This window comes from Hypomesus nipponensis, chromosome 26 (genome assembly GCF_054491055.1).
Source record: "Hypomesus nipponensis isolate SF chromosome 26, ASM5449105v1, whole genome shotgun sequence".
Taxonomy (NCBI): Eukaryota; Metazoa; Chordata; class Actinopteri; order Osmeriformes; family Osmeridae; genus Hypomesus; species Hypomesus nipponensis.
The window spans coordinates 4,833,262-4,857,028 of NC_140386.1; the positions used below are offsets into that span (position 1 = coordinate 4,833,262).

Below are 23,767 nucleotides of genomic sequence, written 5' to 3' on the forward strand. Positions count from 1 at the left end.
ACTTGTGATGGCATCATTTACGCAATTTATTGGACTATTAGACTCTCCATCAGTCAAGAAAATAATTTATTTTCCATTTGAAAACCCATCAAGTGTTTTCAGAACCTGAAATAAAAAGTAAATGTTCACTGATGCAATCTAGTCAGATATTATTTGCATTAAATTGATCTATTCTTCTTTGGTTCAATTACTTCTAATCCTTTATTAAGACCTAGACATATTTCTGTGCCACCACCGGGGTTGGTGGGCAGTAAATCAGCCAGCTTTTCTGTGGTCTCCAAATTATCAATCAAGGTCAATGGTTTTAGGACTGAGGCAGTTGAGTGAAAGGTGACAATCCCAGCATAGGATTGGTCTTCAACAATTTGCTTCAAGAAAAGTGAGGCAGCTTGACGTTGCCTTACAATTCTCTGACCCTAAGAAGAAAAAAAACATTCGTGTATACATTTAAATGACTTTTGTATCTGCACAATAAAAACATAAATACTGTAACAAAATGTCAACATACTGTACCCCCATGCTTCCTGAAACATCTAGAACGAGACAAACTACTCTTTTTTGTCTTTGCACCACTGAGAATGTGGGTTCTGGACTGGGTGATGGTAAAGAACAGGAAGGGATATATTGTGAGTCCACGCTGGAAGAAAATATAACTTCCTCTACACTTCGGCCACCACACATCTTGTTCTGCATGTTTGGAGCCTTATTGTTGTGATTTTCTTTATTGCAGAACTGGACTACCTGGGCAGAGACAACAATTAGAAAATATAACTGCAAGCAGTAATGGCGGATTCCTCCAAACACTGCAAACCATTGAACAATGTTTATTCTTGACAAATTGTAACTGTATAGAAGAATGTATGCTGCAGAATTACCAATGGCATACCAAATCTGAAATGCAATACCATCAAGATCCACAAGGGCCTTTATTTCAAGCCAGTAAGTGAAGGAAGGGGGCTTGGTGAGCTTATCCATTCCAGAAAGCCTTGTATCTTTATGCATTAAGGCGTGGCCTGTAGCGCCACCTATGGGTAATGGTGGGCCATTTGTGGTGTGGTAGTTACTCTTGGCCTATACTATTAATGTTTCAGGATTTTAAAAACTTTTTACCACTGCATATAAAATCGAAAATGCAATACCAACAGGATCCACATGGGCTTTGGGTAAAGTGTGGTAGTTACTCTTGGCCTGTACTGTCAATGTGTCAGGATTTGGAGACCTTTTTACTATTGCATACAAAGTAGGAAATGCAATGACACCAAGGTCCTCAAGGGCCTATGCTGATATTCAAGGAATGAGTTGGGGCTTGGTCAGCCCACACAGTCCTGATATGTTGCGTGTATGTCTTGCCAAGCCCGCGCGTGTCAAGGGAAGAATGAGTGTGTGAGAATTTGGAGCATGCGCGGGGAGGAGCAGGGGACACATTTCATTGTAAATTTCCCTAGAAATTAGCCAAGCATGCATGTTTCAAAGATTCACCAAAAATCGACCTTTCATCTTAGAGTCAACTTTTTCTCAGATTTGTGTACTAAACATTCTCAAGAGTCTTCATATGAACTTGTTTGACTGGCTTACATGTAAAGCATTGCGAACCATTGAAAAATGTATATTCTTGACAAATTGTAACTGTATAGAAAAATCAATGCTGCAGAATTTCCAATGGGATACCAAATCTGAAATGCAATAACATCAAGATCCACAAGGGCCTTTATTTCAAGCCAAGAAGTGAAGTGCTTTAATCTTCACAAGAAGTGAAGTGCTTTGTGCTTTAGGGCGTGGCCTGTAGCGACACCTATTGGTAATGGTGGGCCATTTGTGGTGTGGTAGTTACTCTTGGCCTATACTATCAATGTTTCAGGATGTTTTTAACTTTTTACCATTGCATACAAAATCGGAAAAATATACCAACAATATCCACATGGGCTTTTGTTAAAGTGTTGTTGTTACTGTTGGCCTTTACTATCAATGTTTCAGGATTTGGAGAACTTTTTACCATGGCAAACAAAATCTGAAATGCAATACCATCAAGATCCACAAGGCCTTTGCAAAAGACCAAGGAATGAGTGGGGGCTTGGTAAGCCCACACTCTCCTGAAATGTTGCGTGTGCGTCTTGCCAAGCCCGCGCGTGTGTCAAGGGAAGACCTATGGGTAATAGTGGGCCATTTGTGGTGTGGTAGTTACTCTTGGTCTATACTATCAATGTTTCAGGATTTTTATAACTTTTTACCATTGTATACAAAATCGGAAAAGCAATACCAACAAGATCCACATGGGCTTTTTGTTAAACTGTTTCTTTGCCTATACTATCTATGTTTCAGGATTTTGAGACCTTTTTACCATTGCATACAAAATCGGAAATGCAATACCATCAAGATCCACATGGGCCTTTTTTCAAGCCAATACGTGAAGGGAGGGGGCTTGGTGAACCTATCCATTCCAGAAAGCCTTGTATCTTTGTGCTTTTGGGCGTGGCCTATAGCGCCACCTATGGGTAATGGTGGGCCATTTGAGGTGTGGTATTTACTCTTGGTCTATACTATCAATGTTTCAGGATTTGAGACCTTTTTACCATTGCATACAAAATCGGAAATGCAATACCATCAAGAGCCACATGGGCCTTTGCTAAAGACCAAGGAATGAGTGGGGGCTTGGTCAGCCCACACTCTCCTGAAATGTTGCGTGTGCGTCTTGGCCGCGCGTGTGTCAAGGGAAGGCTGAGTGTGTGTGAGATTTTGGAGCACGCGCGGGGAGGAGCAGGGGAGACATTCATTGGAAATTTGCCTAGAAATTAGCCAAGCAAGCATGTTTCAAATATTCACCAAAAATCGACCTTTCATCTTACAGTCAACTTTTTCACAGATTTGTGTTATGAACATTCTCAAGAGTCTTCATATGAACTTGTGATTGAATCAGAGTATCAGTTTTTGACTGGCTGATGTGCAAAGCATTATTTTAGCGTTAGCGATAAGTTCAATTTGATTTATATCAATCATTTTTAGAGATATGAATTTGCCTTTGCACATGGTAATATGTTGTAGTGTCTTCCTCCGATCTACCAAGTTTAGTGTTGATATCTCAAAGATTTGCTGAGACATGACTTCACATCCTGTTTGGCGGCTTTTCTGATGAATTTGATTGGCTGTACCGGACAGACGGTTATGAGGATCAAAATTCCTTTGATAACTTTTGTGAGGCTTGGTTTGAAGATCATCTCTGGTGATTTTGAAGAATATATGACAAAAATTGTAGGAGGAGTAGGCTTTCAAAGGTTTTTGATAAAACCGGAAATGGCGGGAAATCTATATAACCGGAAATTAACGCCATGGTGTGCGTTGAACTCGGCTTGATCCAGGGAATCCAATGGTACCTCATTTTTGAAAATTGGTCATACGGTTCAAAAGTTGCGTGTGTAAACACAAGTCCAACTTTGACCCATTGGTGGCGCTAGAGTGGTCTAATGGGAGACATGAAACTTGGTGTAGGTATAGAATAAACTGTCCTTAATGAGTGTGCCAAATTTCACAAAAAGTTGTCGATGGGGTCTAGGGGATGCCATTGACTCCCATGGTACAAGAATTACAAATAATAAAACCACCAAATATAACTGCAAGCAGTAATGGCGGATTCCTCCGAACACTGCGAACCATTGAAAAATGTTTATTTTTGACAAATTGTAACTGTATAGAAAAATTTATGCTGCAGAATTACCAATGGCATACCAAATCTGAAATGCAATACCATCAAGATCCACAAGGGCCTTTATTTCAAGCCAGTAAGTGAAGGAAGGGGGCTTGGTGAGCTTATCCATTCCAGAAAGCCTTGTATCTTTATGCATTAAGGCGTGGCCTGTAGCGCCACCTATGGGTAATGGTGGGCCATTTGTGGTGTGGTAGTTACTCTTGGCCTATACTATTAATGTTTCAGGATTTTAAAAACTTTTTACCACTGCATATAAAATCGAAAATGCAATACCAACAGGATCCACATGGGCTTTGGGTAAAGTGTGGTAGTTACTCTTGGCCTGTACTGTCAATGTGTCAGGATTTGGAGACCTTTTTACTATTGCATACAAAGTAGGAAATGCAATGACACCAAGGTCCTCAAGGGCCTATGCTGATATTCAAGGAATGAGTGGGGGCTTGGTCAGCCCACACAGTCCTGATATGTTGCGTGTGTGTCTTGCCAAGCCCGCGCGTGTCAAGGGAAGAATGAGTGTGTGAGAATTTGGAGCATGCGCGGGGAGGAGCAGGGGACACATTTCATTGTAAATTTCCCTAGAAATTAGCCAAGCATGCATGTTTCAAAGATTCACCAAAAATCGACCTTTCATCTTAGTCAACTTTTTCTCAGATTTGTGTACTAAACATTCTCAAGAGTCTTCATATGAACTTGTTTGACTGGCTTACGTGTAAAGCATTGCGAACCATTGAAAAATGTTTATTCTTGACAAATTGTAACTGTATAGAAAAATCAATGCTGCAGAATGTCCAATGGGATACCAAATCTGAAATGCAATAACATCAAGATCCACAAGGGCCTTTATTTCAAGCCAAGAAGTGAAGTGCTTTAATCTTCACAAGAAGTGAAGTGCTTTGTGCTTTAGGGCATGGCCTGTAGCGACACCTATTGGTAATGGTGGGCCATTTGTGGTGTGGTAGTTACTCTTGGCCTATACTATCAATGTTTCAGGATGTTTTTAACTTTTTACCATTGCATACAAAATCGGAAATGCAATACCAACAAGATCCACATGGGCTTTTGTTAAAGTGCTGTTGTTACTCTTGGCCTTTACTATCAATGTTTCAGGATTTGGAGAACCTTTTACCATGGCAAACAAAATCTGAAATGCAATACCATCAAGATCCACAAGGCCTTTGCAAAAGACCAAGGAATGAGTGGAGGCTTGGTAAGCCCACACTCTCCTGAAATGTTGCGTGTTCGTCTTGCCAAGTCCGCGCGTGTGTCAATGGAAGACCTATGGGTAATAGTGGGCCATTTGTGGTGTGGTAGTTACTCTTGGTCTATACTATCAATGTTTCAGGATTTTTATAACTTTTTACCATTGTATACAAAATCGGAAAAGCAATACCAACAAGATCCACATGGGCTTTTTGTTAAAGTGTTTCTTTGCCTATACTATCTATGTTTCAGGATTTTGAGACCTTTTTACCATTGCATACAAAATCGGAAATGCAATACCATCAAGATCCACATGGGCCTTTTTTTCAAGCCAATAAGTGAAGGGAGGGGGCTTGGTGAGCCTATCCATTCCAGAAAGCCTTGTATCTTTGTGCTTTTGGGCGTGGCCTGTAGTGCCACCTATGGTTAATGGTGGGCCATTTGTGGTGTGGTAGTTACTCTTGGTCTATACTATCAATGTTTCAGGATTTTTATAACTTTTTACCATTGCATACAAAATCGGAAATGCAATACCAACAAGATCCACATGGGCTTTTGTTAAAGTGTTTCTCGGCCTACACTATCAATGTTTCAGGATTTGAGACCTTTTTACCATTGCATACAAAATCGGAAATGCAATACCATCAAGAGCCACATGGGCTCTTTGCTAAAGACCAAGGAATGAGTGGGGGCTTGGTCAGCCCACACTCTCCTGAAATGTTGCGTGTGCGTCTTGGCCGCGCGTGTGTCAAGGGAAGGCTGAGTGTGTGTGCGATTTTGGAGCACGCGCGGGGAGGAGCAGGGGAGACATTCATTGGAAATTTGCCTAGAAATTAGCCAAGCAAGCATGTTTCAAATATTCACCAAAAATCGACCTTTCATCTTACAGTCAACTTTTTCACAGATTTGTGTTATGAACATTCTCAAGAGTCTTCATATGAACTTGTGATTGAATCAGAGTATCAGTTTTTGACTGGCTGATGTGTAAAGCATTATTTTAGCGTTAGCGATAAGTTCAATTTGATTTATATCAATCATTTTTAGAGATATGAATTTGCCTTTGCACATGGTAACATGTTGTAGTGCCTTCCTCCGATCTACCAAGTTTAGTGTTGATATCTCAAAGATTTGCTGAGACATGACTTCACATCCTGTTTGGCGGCTTTTCTGATGAATTTGATTGGCTGTACCGGGCAGACGGTTATGAGGATCAAAATTCCTTTGATAACTTTTGTGAGGCTTGGTCTGAAGATCATCTCTGGTGATTTTGAAGAAGATATGACAAAAATTGTAGGAGGAGTAGGCTTTCAAAGGTTTTTGATAAAACCGGAAATGGCGGGAAATCTATAAAACCGGAAATTAACGCCATGGTGTGCGTTGAACTCGGCTTGATCCAGGGAATCCAGTGGTACCTCATTTTTGAAAATGAGTCATACGGTTCAAAAGTTGCGTGTGTAAACACAAGTCCAACTTTGACCCATTGGTGGCGCTAGAGTGGTCTAATGGGAGACATGAAACTTGGTGTAGATATAGAAGAAACTGTCCTTAATGAGTGTGCCAAATTACACAAAAAGTTGTCGATGGGGTCTAGGGGCTGCCATTGACTCCCATGGTACAAGAATTACAAATAATAAAACCACCAATAACAATAGGTTTCCTCCTTACGGAGGAATCCTAATAACAATAGGTTTCCTCCTTACGGAGGAATCCTAATTAGGAGTCTTTTGCTAATTAAAATTTGAAAGGTCAATTGCAATGCATTCTTGATTCAATCTATAACGGTAAGGAATGTAGTTAGAAAAATACAGACACATCAATGAACATACAGACAGCGGTATCAGAAACAGCATTCATATACTGTACAACCTGAAATTGTAATTCATCAGATAGATTGTACCCACTGAGTCAATACTCTGACTATACATAACGGATGCTTTGGCCGTTTTAGATTTATCCGTGATGAAGTAACAGTTGGACGGCATCCCGTTGATATTGGTCGGTGTGCACATGGCTTCACTGGGGATGGATCGCCACTGTCCTGTAATATCTTTGGTACATCTAGACATTTATTGTAGAAAATAGTTTATTGAGTAGTCTAGGGCTTTAAAATAGAGGTAAAAAATAAATACAAGGAAAATGACGTACCGTGACCATGTCAAAACATTTAAGGCAAGGTGGGCAATGTTGAGAACCACTTTTTGTCCTATTTGCTGAAATATATTATCATCCTGATAGCAACCACAAAATCTAAAGGTTTGACAGCAAAATGAAATTGATTCCAATATCTGTGGGTGTCACAGGACTGTAATAAACACGACCAATCATTAAGGTCAGACCGGCACTAATGATTGGACAGCATTTGGACCAAATTGGACGGGCTACTTTGTCCGTCTGTCTGACTACATCCCGGCAGTAGTCAGGCAGCTCATTTATGTGTTTTGAAGGAGTGGCTTTGATGGGAGGTGGTGGGATATTTTGGTTTGAATCCTTTTAAACTAGCTAAAATTTGCTAGGTTAACTAAATAAACTCAACTATGAACCAAAATAAATCAATATTTAGATGCCTAAATCAATATTCTAATCATTCCTTAATGTAGTTTGTATGTCTTCTAATCATAATATTTTAATTTTCTTGACAAATTACCTTGTAGTCTCCAGTTTTCCATTGTCTGTATAGAAGGGTTTCTTCTCATCATATTCATCATAAACACCCCATCTTAGATGTGCCCATTCATGTACAAGGACCTTACCTGGAAACACCAATTTATGGTTAACCAGCATTCACATTATTTAAGATACAATCACTGAAGGAAATGCATACATTACCTCTGGGTCCATAGAATGTTATAAATTCATCACGTTTCAGGAAGTCAGGGGTTAGACGGATATGGCGACCCTCAGTCCCACATTCCCCATACTGAATAGTGTAAGGATCGTTCCCATTTAAATCGTTTGGCTCATCTATTATGATGTTGGCCTTTAAAAAAAAGTACAAGCACTTTGAGAATAAATCTAATACAGAGAGAATAACATAAACACAAAGCACACAGACGCTTGTTCATTATCCATTATTTATGTGATGCTTAAATATTTCAGTGTAATAAAAACTGACAGTTTACCTTTTCATATGATTCAGTATTTGCTCTGGAATACTTTCCTGTCCACTTTGGGGGTACTAATATCGTCACATCCTTGAAGTACAATTTGTTTTTCATCACTTGAAATAAATACGAGGAGACGTCAGACACCATTTCCTAAAAGAATGAATAGTTATATAAGGACCAGTGACTTAAAGTGCTCCACAGTATGTCATGCCAAAGCAGGGCCGGCCCAAGGCATAAGTAAACTAAGTGGCCCTGTGGCTACCAGAGGGCCTCCAATAGAAAATTAAATTACAGTTTAATGTATTATGTAAAAATATATTCTTTTTCTATTTTTATTGGCTAAGATAAAGATGGGCCCCCAAATCAATTTTGCTTAAGGCCCCATAAAGGCTTGGGCCGGCCCTGTGCCAAACTCAAGGGATTCAACTAAACTCCATGCTTAAGTAGGGGGTTTTATATCGGCTTGAACAACCAAAACGATTTCCCCTATGTTTGAAGAAAGATGGGAAACTGAACAGTGTATAATGGCAATACCAATGGAATTGGTATTGTCTTTGTTCACATTTCCGTGAAAGCTGTACACCACTAGGGTACAACGATTGTCTTAGGGGTCATTTTTGACCCGGCAGTTATAAAACCATTATACACACCACAAAAAAATGTTTTTGACACACATACACACACATACACTCACACACATACAATAAGATAATTACATTATTTGTGCTACTGATTGAACTCAGACAAAGCTAAAACTTCTGTGTGCAGGTGCAGCATCTCCCCTCCCTACATGACTCACAGACAAAATGAAAACTATTTCAGACAGACTAAACCAAATTTCAGACTAAATACAAATGTCTTCAAAGCATTGTTTACTAATGGGGAATGCAGTCAGAGGCTACAAAGGTCCTGCATATGACAGTACCCCCAGTATTCTTTGCTGAAGCCATGACTGCATATTTCAGTGCCCAACAGGGTTAGGGTCTCAGCTCTCAGATCTACAGGTTGTAGATCTGATATGATGATTTAGAAGAGGAGGTATCTGAAGAAGAACATGGGGAATAATACAACCTGGAGCATGAAGCAATAATACACCTCTACTTTAGTAAAGAAAAAACACTTATGACAGGTCTGCTGTAATAAAACGAATAGTTGTCCACTGATTAAATGTAGTCTTTCTGCAATGTGAAGAGTTAAAACCTGCATATTCACAAATGTTGTGATAAAGTACAGGTTGTTTCTTCATGCAAAAAAGATTAGGAGTTTAAAATTAAATTGAGCTGCTTTATTTTAGGGGTTTGGTGAAGGTGGGTCATTTTTTACCCTTAAGACACGGGGAGTGTACAGAATGTTAAGACAACACGAGGGTTAACTGTTCGACTTTTAAGAATTCGGGGAAGCCCACCCCTGGTGCAACATGTTTATATCTGTAAGGAATACCAAAGAAAAGTTACAAGTTACAACAGGAAAACGCCCCTTGTTGTTTTTCCTGGAAGCCGTCCTCTATGATCTCTTCATCCATGCCAGATTTTGTTTCATCAAGTATAAACGATGGTTCAATTCCCGGCCGTGACAAATTACATTGTGTCATTGGGCGAGGCACTTAAACCTACTTGCCTCAGGGGGAATGTCCCTATGCTTACTGTAAGTCGCTCTGGATAAGAGTGTCTGCTAAATGCTTTAATGTAAACCCAACATCTGTTTACTGTGTTTCTCCCAAATTATTCTCACCAGAAAAATTATTAAAAACTATTTGGCACTGATTCTGAAACAATGGCTATAGATACACATTATATCCTCTTCTAAACTTAATGGCTGAAAGGATGACACTATGAGGTAGAGGTATTGTCTATAGCGGGATGATCACAGGCTTGTTAACACGTGTTGCTAAGCTGAGTCTAATCAGCCTCATACACGGCAAATCCCTCTTCTTAAAGCATCTACTCGGTTCATCATCTGTCATCCACCTTACATTTTTGTCTCAACGATATCCGCCTTTAATCTGCTTGTCCTACCTTTTTTCATAAAATGACTGGACTAGTTAGAACGTCTTTAAGATGGCCTTGATGAAATCACTTCAGAACATGTTTCTCTAAAAAACAGTTCCAGTGATGAAGCAGTAAACCAAAAGAGGGTGTGGTATTTGTCTTTGATACAACACCCCCCAAGCCATTTCACGGTTCCATGGAAATTTCTCGTGTGAAGCCCTTTTCCTTGGTATCAAAGTGTCTTTAAATGCTGAACTGAAGTCAATGAACAGCAGTGTCACATAGCTGTTGTTGTTGTGCAGGTGGGAAAGGGCGGAGTGTAGTGGCGTGGAAATGGAGTCCTCCGTACTACCAATCTGATGGCTGAGTGGTTAGGGAATCAGCTATTAATCAGAAGGTGGCCGGTTCGATTCCCGGCCATGCCACATGACTTTGTGTTCTTGGGCACTTCACCCTACTTGCCTTGGGGGGAATGTCCCTGTACTTATTGGAAGTCACTCTGGATAAGAGTATCTGCTAAATGATTGAATGTAAATGTAATCTACTTGGTTCATCATCTCATCCATCTCACACTTTGTCTCAAAAATATGTGCTTCCATCTATTCCTCTCACTTTATCTCACACTGAAAGTTACTTGCTGTTATTCACATTGCCGTCCACCATTCCTTGTACAAGGTAACCTATTCACAGTCAAATTCAAAATGTCAGAAAGTCTCAAAAGTACAAATTAAAGCTCTACCGAAACATAATAGGCTTATTGTTGCGCAATAGGCTATTAATCAGAATCAGAAAGAGATTTATTCGCCATGAAAGTTTGCACAGACAAGGAATTTGCTTTGGCAGGAAGGCATACAATAAACAAATAGGAATCTTAAATTACTGTCAGCTTCCCTGTAATAAATATAACAGAACAAGTTAGAACATGACACTCCGTAGCGTGTATCCTAATATATAATGTCTAACACATTATGTGTTAGGATATACTACAATGTCCTGTTTCTGGACTTCAACCATAACCCTCTCAATCTTTATTTGGGTCTTTTAAATACTCAATGCTACATAATGACATGAAAAAATCTAATCATCTGCCCTTTTGTCCAACTCATTTTCATGGATGAAACAACAATGCTGGCGGTTGTCACACATTCTGTGTTTGGAACTATATTTGAGATTAATATTCATATTTGAAACTATATTTGAAAAATATTCTCATGAACTGTAGGTCCGATTGACTTAAAACTCATGCTGCTCATACAGATGCGATGATTCATAAACAGCATGTTTGCCGATTATATTTGGTTATTCAATGTTACAAAGAAACCTGTTTTTTCTATGAAGGTTCGAAGGGGATGTTTTTCTCCTGTCACCCACTGGTCAGCATCACTTTCTGCGCATTTCTGACCCTTAAAACAGGATTATCACATTATCAGTACAATTATTATAGTTACTTTTTTGAGTTGATTAGTTCGGCATCAGCTAAAGAGCTACAGAAGATGTGTCTGGTGATTGCATAACTGTCAGAAAAGTTTAAGATGTAACCTGTTATCCTGTATAAGAATGATACTTCATGTTCAGTGTTCTTTTTGTGCAAAGACAGGCCTACCCCCAACTCTGAACTCTGGGCAGTGGCGATTTTAGACCCTTTCATCTCAGCACCCCTAAAAAAAGAACTGCTGGTAGTTCTTAAAGAAAGGGACATCCTTAGTTTTTTCATTCATTCAATATTTTGCATAATAATACATAAATATATTAATTGTTATCCAGGGAAATTAGGGAGATATTTACAGGCATGCAAACTCCTCACCTTGAGGTGAGACTCACCTTTTTGAAACCAAAATGGGTAACCAATTCGTGCAGGGGAGGGGGGTCGTAGCTGGTTGTGGCCGTGGCACAGATTCTACAGAGATTGAGCCTCTTAATTTTGTTCTCAAAGTGAACCAAATTCATTTTCTTATGGGGGAGCATGACCCCGGACCCCCCAAGAGTCGGGGGTTCGCCGTATCCTTCTCACCTCTTTTACCCCTGACCTGTTTGCATGCCTGTTATTAGCAAGGGGGTTTAGAACTTTTGCAAGGCACTGTATTCATGTCACATTCTCACTGGGGGCTGAGCACCCCTAAAGGTCTGATCCTAGAATCACACCTGACAGGGGCATTTTATATTTATGTTTAAATATAATTTGTTTCCGTTTTTAATGTGCCCCTCTGATTAAACACTGGCCCCCCCTTGGCCCCCCCAGAAAAATTAGTCTAGAACCGCCGCTGGCCCGACTCTGGGTAACTAGCTTTATGTAAAGAAGGTGATCTGGACTGATCACTATCTTGCTGCTGGAGAGGTCATAAAAGAAGTCTAACCTTATCTGTGTTGTATGAATCAGGCTTGGAGGGGTTAGAGAGCGCACACACGCATTCACACATGCAAGCACGCGCACAAGATCTATGCAAAGGAGCCAATGAAAGAGCCATGTGACATTTGCATGTCTGTGTTTGAATGGTCGTTTAAATGGCAAGCACAACATGCAAATCAGACCATTTTTGTTGCACCTTGGTGTGTGGCTGTTTTTGTCTCCTTGTGGCCAGAAGTAATAAACCTTTCTTAACTTGTTCACCGACTGGGAATTTGACTCCATCCCAGGCCTCTGAGATTGTCCTGAAGATGTTTGGGCTTGCACAATTCTTGCACTTGCGCACGCACCCTCAAAAACTCACTACACCAATCATAGCACAGACAAATGTATGTGAATAGACACACTCTTTTATTGAAATAGTTGAGGTTGTGACATTCTCCACCAATTCTACAGTAATAAATGCCAGAGGCTCAGTTTTATAAATGGAGTGTTTGACAGAAACTTCCAGGTTATTAGACAAAGGCTTGTTCTCCTCCCCCTTCTTCCCGCTCTTTCCATCTGACTGATTGCATGTTTTGTTTCATGTGTAAGCCCATCAAACTCTTACTTAAACCAATAACAAATATCCAGTACTGTTCATAATATTTCAAGGAATCATTGTGTTAATTCTAACTTGCATAAATATATTCCCTTACGTTATTTGATTGGCTCTACTAAAAATAATAATTCATCTTACAGTGCATTCACATACGCGTGACTATCGTTACACCTAAGATGAGAAATGCCAGAAGAAAGGTCCAATTAAATAAGGTGACCAGATGTCCTCTTTTACCCGGACATGTCCTCTTTTAGAAACCTAACAAATGCGTTCGGCAGGGATTCCAAAATTGTCCGGGATTTTGCCTCGTCGAATATTTGTGTTTCTCTGGGTCTTTTACAAACTATTACCCTAGAATCAGAATGGGTTTTAATTGCCATGAAATTTTGCACAGACAAGGAATTTACTTTGGCTGGAAAGTGCAAACATTAAACATATAGGAATCTTAACTTAAATATGTGGTCTAACTATACTGAAGGTACAAGTCTAACTAATACTAAGTGGATTTAGAATATAAAAACATTTCCCATTTTCAATTTCAATATATCAGAGCTTATTTGCTTGCAAAACAGAATCCTCCAAATTTATAATACGTGATGTCTGATCTTTCTTTGTTTTCTATGCAGTGCTCAGTACTTTCAATCCTTGTTATTTATTAACAGGGGTGCAAACTCATCAGGGATGAAAAAGGTGACAAGGATCCGAACCCCCTCGGGGGTCCGGGGCATGCTCCTCGGGGAATATATATTTTTAAATATTTAAATATATTATATAGCCTATGCATAGTCAGTGAACACTAAAATGAATTTGAGGATAGGTCACATGACCAAAAAGCTATTGAGGTTTGAAGGTTTATTTTGAATAACGAATACATTTTTAATAACTTGAGATGAAAATGAACAAAACAAAGGCTTTGCAGCATGAATGCATACATCTTCAACAGTTTAACATTATGTTGACGCTCCTAGTTCATGTTGTTGAGAAGCTATTGACTTTTGAAACGTGTAATTTGTTGATAGTCCCTAAACATACGCGTTGTTTAGGCAGCCGAAAGAATAGGCTAAGCGGCCGGTTGTAGCGGTGCTAACTCCGGTTAAAATAACACAATACTGGGCGTCCGAATATCTGTTGAATATCGAACTTTCAACCAACTTTATCACGGTCATTCGCCAGCCTAAAGTGCAATACAATCAAATCACCTCTGTCCTATGGAGGACCAAACCTGCCATATTTAAAAATGAATGAATGAATAAATAAATGTCCACATCCATGCATTTAGACATAAATAAATGAATACATGTACTAATTAATGCACAATTGTCAATCAATATTACCTTATAATTTACATGTATTTATGTGTGTATTCATTTATTTATTCATTTATTTATTCATTCATGTATTCATTCATTTATTAATTCATGTGTTCATTCATTTATTCATTCATTTATTCATTCATTTATTCATTCATTTATTCATTCATTCATTCATTCCTGTATTTCTTCTTCTCAATATGTTAATGAGTTGTGTCAATCAAAATAGGTAGCCGGTATTTGACACACCATTGGCTAATCGTTTTCCACGCTTTGTATTCGATTATGTAGCCTTACATCCATCCTTGCTGTCATGGACAACATAGCCTACATGGACAGGCTGGCCGACCTTGTTGAAAATAAAGATTTAATTCACCTTATATGATATTTGGATAAACAAACATGTTATAAAGATTTTACTACGTTAGTTGTGGGCTATCACTTAACACCCAACTTCACTACGCTGACCGGCCAACCATGTGTTTACCCCGATAAAAACGTAAACATTTTAAAATAAAAAATCCTGATTGTTGATTGTCAAACCAACATATTTGTCCTGTGTGTAAGAGCGAGATAGACAATCTGGCATAAAGCCCCCAATCAAGCAGAAGAGAAATTTGTGAAGATTGACGACACAAAGTTAATCATCGAAGATGAAAAGTAGCTTAGTCCTAAATGGAGTTGCCCCATAGCACACATTTTACAAAGACTACGGCAACAAAAGCCAAACGTTGCCACGTTATGTTTGGAATGGGATGCCGTTGCGAAGGTTATTGTTGGAGCTACAAGTTGCCTAAATAGCCTGTAGCCTATGCCATGTTTATGTACATGTCAGCTTTACATGTAGAAAAGAAAATCTCAGAAAAGGTGAAAGGCTTGGTGACCGGCGTGGAGAAATGCGCGTCTAGTGTGAACAGCATCGCGCCATTCGTAGTATATTGTGGCGCTCCAGGGCGCTTCGCAGCCAGTGTGTCCCAAGCGTTACCTAGATTGAATCTATGGCTCTGGATTGATTGCAATGTCTGAACATCAGTTTCCACGCCTACTGGCCTCCTCTCATTATCATATTGGGAACAATGAATGAATGAATGAATGAATGAATGAATGAATAAATAAATGAATAAATAAATGAATAAATAAATGAATAAATAAATGAATAAATAAATGAATGAATAAATAAATAAATCAATTAATCAATCAATCAAAACATAAATGAATACAAAATAAATAAATACATAAATGTAAAATATATGTAACTATTGATTGACAATTGTGCATTAATTAATATATATATTCGTTTATTTCTGTCTAAATGCATGGATGTGGACATTTATTTATTCATTCATTCATTAGTAAATATGGCAGGTTTGGTCCTCCATACATTTCACCACTGGCACTCTAACTTGTCCATTGAACATGAGAAAAACTGTTTGTGGTAGACATCACAGAGGTCGGATTACGCAGCTCCAGTTTGCTTACCAGTTCCAGTGATTAAAGGGGTCAAAGAATGCAAAACCGACTTAACGTTGTCATAGTTAATAAGACAGTTTTGTCGGAAAATGTACATACAGTGAACCTCAAAGTCCATTGACAACTCTTTCTTACGGAGGATTATAGGGGCCAAAACTAAATAAATAAATGGTTTTATACTTGAATAAACAAATAATTATATAAAATAAACCTTGAATAAATGAATAATTGTATAATGTAATGCCTAAGTTACATAAAATGTATAAATCACAAATGAAATGAGACAATAAATATTTAAATGTTATAGGGGTGCAAAACCGATCCGAAAACAAACAAACCGAGCACTACCCACAGTTCGGTTTTTACATGTAACCGGGCAATCACTTGCCTTACTTTTTTTTTGTTCTGCTAATTTTTTTGGGTTTACAGTGTATAAAACTATGGATTAAGAGTAACGCAACAGTTACTTGTCATTTTGAGCAGTAGTATCGATTGACAGTTACCATATTTTTCGGACAATAAGTTGCTCCGGAGTATAAGTCGCATCAGTCAAAAAATGAGTAATAATGAAGAAAAAAACATACATGTCGCACTTGACTATAAATTGCATTCATTTAGAAATGTATTTCAAAATCCAAGACCAGGAACAGACATTTAATCTGGAAAGGCAATTTATTGCCAACTACACAATAGCACACAGAACAGCAGGCTAAATAGGTGTCCGGTATGTTAATGATGTTAAGTTGTGCCATTTTGAACAGATGATTATAGTTAAATGAACAAATGATCCAAGGTGTATTTGTATTGTATCCAAGAAATTGAAAATTGTGTTAGCGTTTAAAAAAATTGCATTTTGATCATCAGATGTGAGTTTTGAAAAAAGATATAAAGTTTCTGAGATTGGTGTCAAAGGGATTGTAAAAAACTGTTACATTTTGCATGGCCCAGGCCTTACAGTGCATGCACATATGCGTGACCATCATTATTAAACCTAAAATGAGACTAAGAAATGCCAGAAGAAAGGTCCAACTAAAAGTGTTGGAAGTGTGTTCAGGAATTAATCAATATTTGTGAATGAACACTGGTGGTGTAATCAGAAAATAAACAAAACAATTACAAAATAGCAACAAACATTGGAAATCCCAAGTTTCCCATTTTCAATTTCAATATACCATGGCTTATTAGCTTGCAAGACAGAATTTTCCTATTTTATAGTATGTGATGATTGGTCTTTCTTTTCTCCGTTTTTTATACAGTCCTTGATACTTTCAATCATTGTAAAGTGCACAATATTAGTCATTACCATCCAGCCTTCTGTTGTAGTTTTAGTTTAGTCACTGTTAAACATGCAATCAAACCAACCACTATGGTCAAAATGGTGACGGATATGACAATTGCGTTGATGTTGACACCGTTTTCAACATACCCAATGACCTTGGTTACTTGAGCAAGGTTGGAGGTTTCAGAGGAAAGCATATCATTGTCAACTGCTTTAACTGCAAAGAACAGAGTGGTGCCGTTTATCATCGTTCCATGGGTGGGAGTGAAGGAGAGTTGTTCTGAGGATCCAGATTCATTTGGTAGCAGGTTAGATGAGTTGACTAGATGAGCGCTGCTGAAGTTGGATCTGAGCACATTAGGATCCTCACTGTAGCGGATCTCGTATTCACTCGCTGAGAAGAAATCACACGTCAGGTACTTGTGACGTCACTTCAGGCAAAGTGTCCGAAATAGAAGCCATGTTGTGGGATTACACATTTGCTCTCACCTGTTCCCTGGTCCAAGTCATCCCCAGGTGCAGTCCAGGTGAGCAGCACTCTGTCCTTCACCAACTCTGCGTTCAGGTCTGTGATGGTGTTGGGGGGGAATTTTGTCGCAGTAGGAACACCAGGTGGCAGATTCACAGTGAAGCTCTCACCTATGGCTGTCCTGCTGAAGATGCCAACATCTGCCTCTAGGTCCTCCTCACCAACAGAGGGTTTTGGTGGATTGAGCTCCACCTTTCCTGAAGGGACAGTCATCAAACAACATACACCATCAATCACAGGTCTATGATATTTTTGATTTGGTTGGCAACAAAGGTTTTTAGATTTTAAGAGGATGCAGGCCTTCACATGAATTCACACACAAATCCATAGTGTTCAAACTTAATGTGTATAATTGAGCCATACCATCAACCACATATCCAGGTATGTACATGGCACCACTGCGTCTCTTGAAGGAGAATCTAGCTTTTCCATATCCATTCTGTACCCTCACTTTCAAGTTGTATTTCCCACCTTTCATTCGTGTAAAGTATCTGGAATAGATGCCATCATTTCTGAAAGAATCGGCACCTTAAAAAAATGATTTGTGTGATCAATAATGAAGGCAATGACAACATTCTTGATTTAAGTTTTACATTTTTGATATGTAGATGTAATCTTTTTTTCATAAATTTATTTCCAGGTATATTTCCCAGGCTTCACGTATTTTAATGTGTGTTGGAGGATCAATATTGTGTATTATATTATACGTCTTGAAGATTAGACACCTATTCCATGGATTCAGATTTAATAGGTCATATGATGAGTCTTTATTCAACGGCATAGGGGTAAGTAGGGAAATGTTTGGAGGCAAAACTGCGGGCTTGGAGATATCTGAAAAAGTGTGATCTTGGGATTTTATAATCTCTAACTAAGGACAGAAAAGCTATTTTCTAACTCACCCGCTCCATTATCTAGTAAATCCAGCTCTTGTTTGTCTCCAGCATCAGACTCCAGTGTAGCTCTTACGTCTGCCAGTATGACAGGAAGTCCATTCTGGCTGACCGCAGCAAAAACCACCATGGGTTTGGCACCGTTACTGGACTGTTGGTTCATGTGAGTCTTCACTGTAACAGGCGGCACATCTGCACTGACCGCACGACTGGTCACTGTTATTGACATAGTCTGTGCTTGTCCCTTGTTGGTAATGTTGTACGTCCATGTTCCTTTCTGGGATTGAATAGGAGATGAAACGTAACAGACGGCACGGCACTAATTACGTGACAAAGTGTATTTTGTTGGCGATACCCTTCACCTTGCAAAAATATGTATTTTTCAGAAAAATCTGAAACAACCATAACTAACCACAACCACAAACATAACTAACACTTACTGTATGTACACAGGTCAATGTAATTGTTGAAATTTGCATGTATGTGTCGGTAAGAAAAAATATATTCCATGAAGATTGCAGAATAATTTAACTAAACACACACCTCTGCTGTTCCTGGAATATTCAAGGTAAGAGATTTTCCTTGAGGATCAGGTTTAAACATATTATATGTCTGTCCAGAGGGACTTTCTACAAGGATGGTTGGTGGTGGACTGAGTTCATAGAGGATCAGAAAAGCTGTGTTGTTGCCAATTGTCTTGTCAATGGACACAGTCCCACTGAACAAGCCAGACCCACTCACAGTAAATCCAAGGCTTTCAACCTGTTGGGTACAGATGGCAGATAGTGAAAACAGAGTAGTAAATTAAAAGCAGATCAATGTTTACGTACCATCATGGTGACTACAGTCAGCTTACCTGGATTGTTTGTTGTGTCGGATCTCCATCATAAGTTGTTAGTGAGGCAAAGACATCCACAAGCTCATTGGAATTCAAAGTATCTCCTGCATAGAAGAATTTACCACCTAGAAATTGTAATGAAGAAAGAAGGAATAATCATCAAAATCATAAAGTATTTCTCCATTGTGCAATTAAAAGGATGGACATGCTCTATACCTTACCTGTTTTTTCAGACATCTCTTCCATAAGTGGATCTCCACTAGGTCCAAAACTAATCGTGTGTACTGTAGCACCACTTGCGATGGCATCGTTTACACAATTTATTGGACTATTAGACTCTCCATCAGTTAAGAAAATAATTTCTTTTCCATTTGAAAACCCACCATTCATTCTGAGAACCTGAAATATAAAGTAAATGTTTACTGATGCAATCTAGTCAAATTATATAGCATTAAATGTATCAGTTCTTATTTGGTTTAATTACCTCTAGTCCTTTATAAAGACCTCGACATATTTCTGTGCCACCATCGGGGTTGGTGGGCAGTGAATCAGCGAGCTTTTCTCTGGTCTCCAAATTATCAATCAAGGTCAATGGTTTTAGGACTGAGGCAGTTGAGTGAAAAGTGACAATCCCAATATAGGATTGGTCTTCGATAATTTGTTTCAAGAAAAGTGAGCCTGCCTGACGTTGTCTTACAATTCTCTGGCCCTAAGAAAAGAAAACATTTTTGTATACATTTAAATAACGTTTGTATCTGCATAATAAAAACATAATTACTGTAACAAAATGTCAACATACTGTACCTTCATGCTTCCTGAAACATCTAGAACAAGACAAACTACTCTTTGTTGTCTTTGCACCACTGAGAATGTGGGTTCTGGACTGGGTGATGGTAAAGAACTGGAAGGGATATTTTGTGAGTCCACGCTGGAAGAAAATATAACTTCCTCTACACTTCGGCCACCACACATCCTGTTCTGCATGTTTGGAGCCTTAGTGTTGTGATTTTCTTTATTGCAGAACTTGACTACCTGGCAGACAACAAATACTACAGATTAGCTATCTATTGCAAATTAAAATAAGAAAGATGAATTACAATACAGTCTTGATTCAATCTATAATTTCTTTACAGTAAGGAACGCAATAAGAAAAATATAGACACATCAGTGAACATACAAACAGCGGGATCATAAACAGCATTCATATACTGGACAACCTGGAATTGTAATTCATCAAAGAGATTGTACCCACTGAGTCAATACTCTGAAGATACATAACGGATGTTTTGGTCGTTTGAGATTTATGCGGGATGAAGTAACAGTTGGACGGCTTCCCGTTGATAATGGTCGGTGTGCACATGGCTCCCCTGGGGATGGATCGCCACTGTCCTGTAATATTCTTATTACATCTAGAAATCGATTGTGAAAAACTGTTTATTCAGTAGTCTGGGGCTTTAAATAAAGGTAAAAAATTTAAGGAAAATTAAGTACTGTTACATTTGTCAAAACATTAAAGGCAGGGTAGACAATGTTGAGAAGCACTTTTTGTCATATTTGTTGAAATAAACTTGACATCCTGCTAGCACCCAAAAGATCTTAAGTTTTGACAGCAAAATGAAATCAATCCCGATATCTGTGGGTGTCACAGGAATGTAATAAACACGACCAATAATTAAAGTCAGATCGGCCGTAATGATTGGACAGCATTCGGACAGAATTGGACGGGCTACTGTGTCCGTCTGTCTGACTACCTCCAGGCAGTAGTCAGGCAGCATATTCATGTGTTTTGAAGGAGTGCCTTTGAATGGAGGTTTGGTTTGAATCCTTTCAAACTAGCTAAAATGTGCTCGGTAAACTAAATAAACTAAACTGTAAACTAAATAGATAAAATCAATATTCAAATAATTCCTTACTGTAGTTTGTATGTCTTCTATTCATAATATTGCAATTGTCTTTTCACAGATGAACATTACCTTGTAGCCTCCAGTTTTCCATTGTCTGTATAGAAGGGTTTTCTCTCATCATATTCATCATAAACACCCCATCTTAGATGTGCCCATTCATGTACAAGGACCCTACCTACAAACACCAGTGAAAGGTGAACCAGCATTCATAATGTTTAATATACAATATAATACGATACAATTACTGAAGGAAATGCTTACAGTACCTCTGGGGCCATAGAATTTCATCAATTCATCACGTTTCAGGAAATCAGGAGTCAGACGGATATAGCGACCCTCAGTCCCACATTCCCCATAGTGAATAGTGTAAGGATCATTCCCATTTAAATAGTTTGGCTCATCTATTATGATGTTGGCCTTAAAAAAAAAAGAGAATAATATAAACACAAAGCACACAGATGCTTGTTTATTATCCATTAATTATGTGATGATTAAATATTTCACAGTTTAATGAAAACTGATATTTTACCTTTTCATATGTTTCAGTATTTGCTCTGGAATACTTTCCTGTCCACTTTGGGGGTACTAATATCGTCACATCCTTGAAGTACAATTTGTTGTTCATCACTTGAAATAAATACGAAGAGGCGTCAGACACCATTTCCTAAAATAATGAATAAATGTATTAATAGTTATCTCAGTGCGAGTGAGTTAGAGTGGACCACAGTATGTCATGCCAAAGGCAAGGGATTCAACTAAACTCCACGCTTAAGTAGGGGGTTTAATATTGGCTAAAACAACCAAAATGAATTCCCCTATGTTTGAAGGAAGATGGGAAACTGAACAGTATATTACCATTAACCAAATAATGCCAATACCGATGGAACTGGTTACTGGAACTGTTATTTTACTCTATGAGTTAAATCATAGCAAGGATGGACAGATTAAGGTTAAAATAAAACGTTTATTTAATAACATTGCAAATGCACGAAATCAATTACAAGGGAAACATGCTACAACGTGAAGGTTTTAAATCTTACTTACTCAACCTTGATTATTGTATATCAGAGAAAGAGAGAGAGTAAGAGGTGAGCAAGGAGAATGAGTCGAACAAGCCAGAGCTGAGGAGAAGCCCTCAGGAGATGAAAAATCCATAGAACAATGCTTCACAATTCCCTTCCCTGAACAATCAATCAGACCACATCTTGAATTACTTATCAACATATGCCTGGCAATGCAACAGTAAGTTACACAATGAGGTGTGAGACCCATCAAGCAGAGACTATGTCCAGCAACTCCAGATTTTAGCATATGAGAGGTGGGGGCAGGGTGACACCCACCTTACATTTAAGTAGATCAAGGCTAAAATAAATGTATTTTGTAATGTTTATATTATAGAATATTAATTTCCATCTTACCTTGATTCGTTCAAGGAGCAAAGGGTCTTCAGTCACAGCAGGGTTGATAGCTATTAGAATATCTGTGTACCCATTGCCATCAAGTCGGATCCCACAGGTAAATCCTGACAGGTAAAGCATTACGAGCACAACTACCACTTTGAAGGTCATGGTTCAAATAGTCAGAGTGGTATGTTATCTGAGATTTCTAGTGAATCATTCACAGAGATAGAAAAAGGTACACATATCAGGAGAGGAGTGGTTCTCCAGTATGGAAGTGAGCTATAGTCATGTAACTGTCAGACTTTCAAGAATTCAGTGAAGCTCACTCCTGGTGCAACACATTTACATCTGTAAGGAATGTCAATAAAAAACAAGCACAAGTTAGAACAGGAACATGCCCCGTAGCGTGTTCTCTGGAATTCGTTATGTAGGTTACTGAATGATACTTTCTCTTAATCCGTGTCAGCTTTTGGTTCATCAAGTATAAACACCACGTTTTATTTTACAAACGTCCATGGACATGACCCTGGCACAGTACTCTTGGCACAAGTTCCCCTCTCTAAACCCATTAACTTTATAACAGTACATCTTAACATTTTCAGACCTCACTCTCACAATATAGAGGTGTGGCCAATCACATTAAAGTATGACATTATATTGTCATACTTTAACATGTATACAGGGGAGTAATGCACAGACTCTATATGCATTACCATGAAAATAACAATTCAGTAGATCCAAATCCAGCATTGATTATCAAATGAACTTATTTTACTACTCTTTTTATCACTAGCGTATTCCTTGTATTCCCTGCAAATAGCCGTCCATAATTCCAGGTGCGAGGTATTCACATACTATTAATCACAGTCATATTAAACATTTCTTAACGTCTCCGGGACAAACTAAAGCTCTGCCGAAACATAGTAGGCCTAGCGTACCGCAGTAGAGTATTAAATACCGTCCGCTTACCTGTAAAAAATATAAACGAACAAGTTGGGTGAAAGTGAAAGTATGTGTGTATAAGGTGTGTTGCGGACCAGGCCAGGGTGGAGGTGGGAAGTATGTTCACTGGAGGGAGGTATGTGAGGGGGGGTGACCAGGGGGACTATCACCGTGGTGCAGAGTTCAGCCGGGTAACAACCGTAGCAGAGCAGCTACAATACCACACTGAGAAGCAGTTGGGAAGGATTCTCTCGATGGTGCAGCGGTA

General features: G+C 38.7%; 2 protein-coding genes across 3 annotated transcripts; both read right to left on the minus strand.

Annotated features, from left to right (window-relative positions):
- Positions 1-158: 158 nt before the first annotated feature.
- On the minus strand, positions 159-6,882 carry LOC146221102 (calcium-activated chloride channel regulator 3A-1-like). The gene is made up of 3 exons (XM_084692288.1): positions 6,802-6,882; positions 505-741; positions 159-410 (listed from the first exon to the last, which is right to left on the minus strand). Exons 1-3 carry the CDS (start codon positions 6,880-6,882, stop codon positions 159-161), a joined length of 570 nt encoding a protein of 189 aa, XP_084548414.1.
- An 8,663-nt stretch (positions 6,883-15,545) lies between these two features.
- Positions 15,546-22,852, minus strand: LOC146221103 (calcium-activated chloride channel regulator 3A-1-like). Of its 2 annotated transcripts, none has more exons than XM_084692787.1 (14): positions 22,576-22,852; positions 21,687-21,821; positions 21,424-21,574; positions 21,227-21,332; positions 20,506-20,662; positions 20,058-20,285; positions 19,738-19,962; positions 19,475-19,652; positions 19,272-19,378; positions 18,959-19,177; positions 18,425-18,692; positions 17,889-18,053; positions 17,486-17,722; positions 15,546-17,390 (listed from the first exon to the last, which is right to left on the minus strand). In XM_084692787.1, the coding sequence occupies exons 1-14, from the start codon at positions 22,723-22,725 to the stop codon at positions 17,017-17,019; spliced, it is 2,700 nt and encodes an 899-aa protein (XP_084548913.1). In that variant the 5' UTR covers positions 22,726-22,852; the 3' UTR covers positions 15,546-17,016. The 2 variants fall into 2 exon arrangements, with proteins under 2 accessions (XP_084548913.1, XP_084548912.1); XM_084692786.1 differs by having other exon boundaries at positions 21,687-21,784; positions 22,576-22,639.
- Positions 22,853-23,767: the final 915 nt, after the last annotated feature.

Excerpts from the sequence above, each read along its gene's own strand:
- LOC146221102 (XM_084692288.1), bottom strand. The coding sequence starts at position 6,882 with ATGCCGTCCAACTGTTACTTCATCACGGATAAATCTAAAACGGCCAAA. Across the intron at positions 742-6,801 it reads ATAGTCAGAGTATTGACTCA|GTAGTCCAGTTCTGCAATAA; the intron begins GTGGGTACAATC and ends GTCTCTGCCCAG. Across the intron at positions 411-504 it reads GAAGCATGGGGGTACAGTAT|AGAATTGTAAGGCAACGTCA; the intron begins GTTGACATTTTG and ends TCTTAGGGTCAG.
- LOC146221103 (XM_084692787.1), bottom strand. The coding sequence starts at position 22,725 with ATGACCTTCAAAGTGGTAGTTGTGCTCGTAATGCTTTACCTGTCAGGA. Across the intron at positions 18,693-18,958 it reads ATATTCCAGGAACAGCAGAG|AAAGGAACATGGACGTACAA; the intron begins GTGTGTGTTTAG and ends ATTCAATCCCAG. Across the intron at positions 17,391-17,485 it reads TGACTTGGACCAGGGAACAG|CGAGTGAATACGAGATCCGC; the intron begins GTGAGAGCAAAT and ends ATTTCTTCTCAG.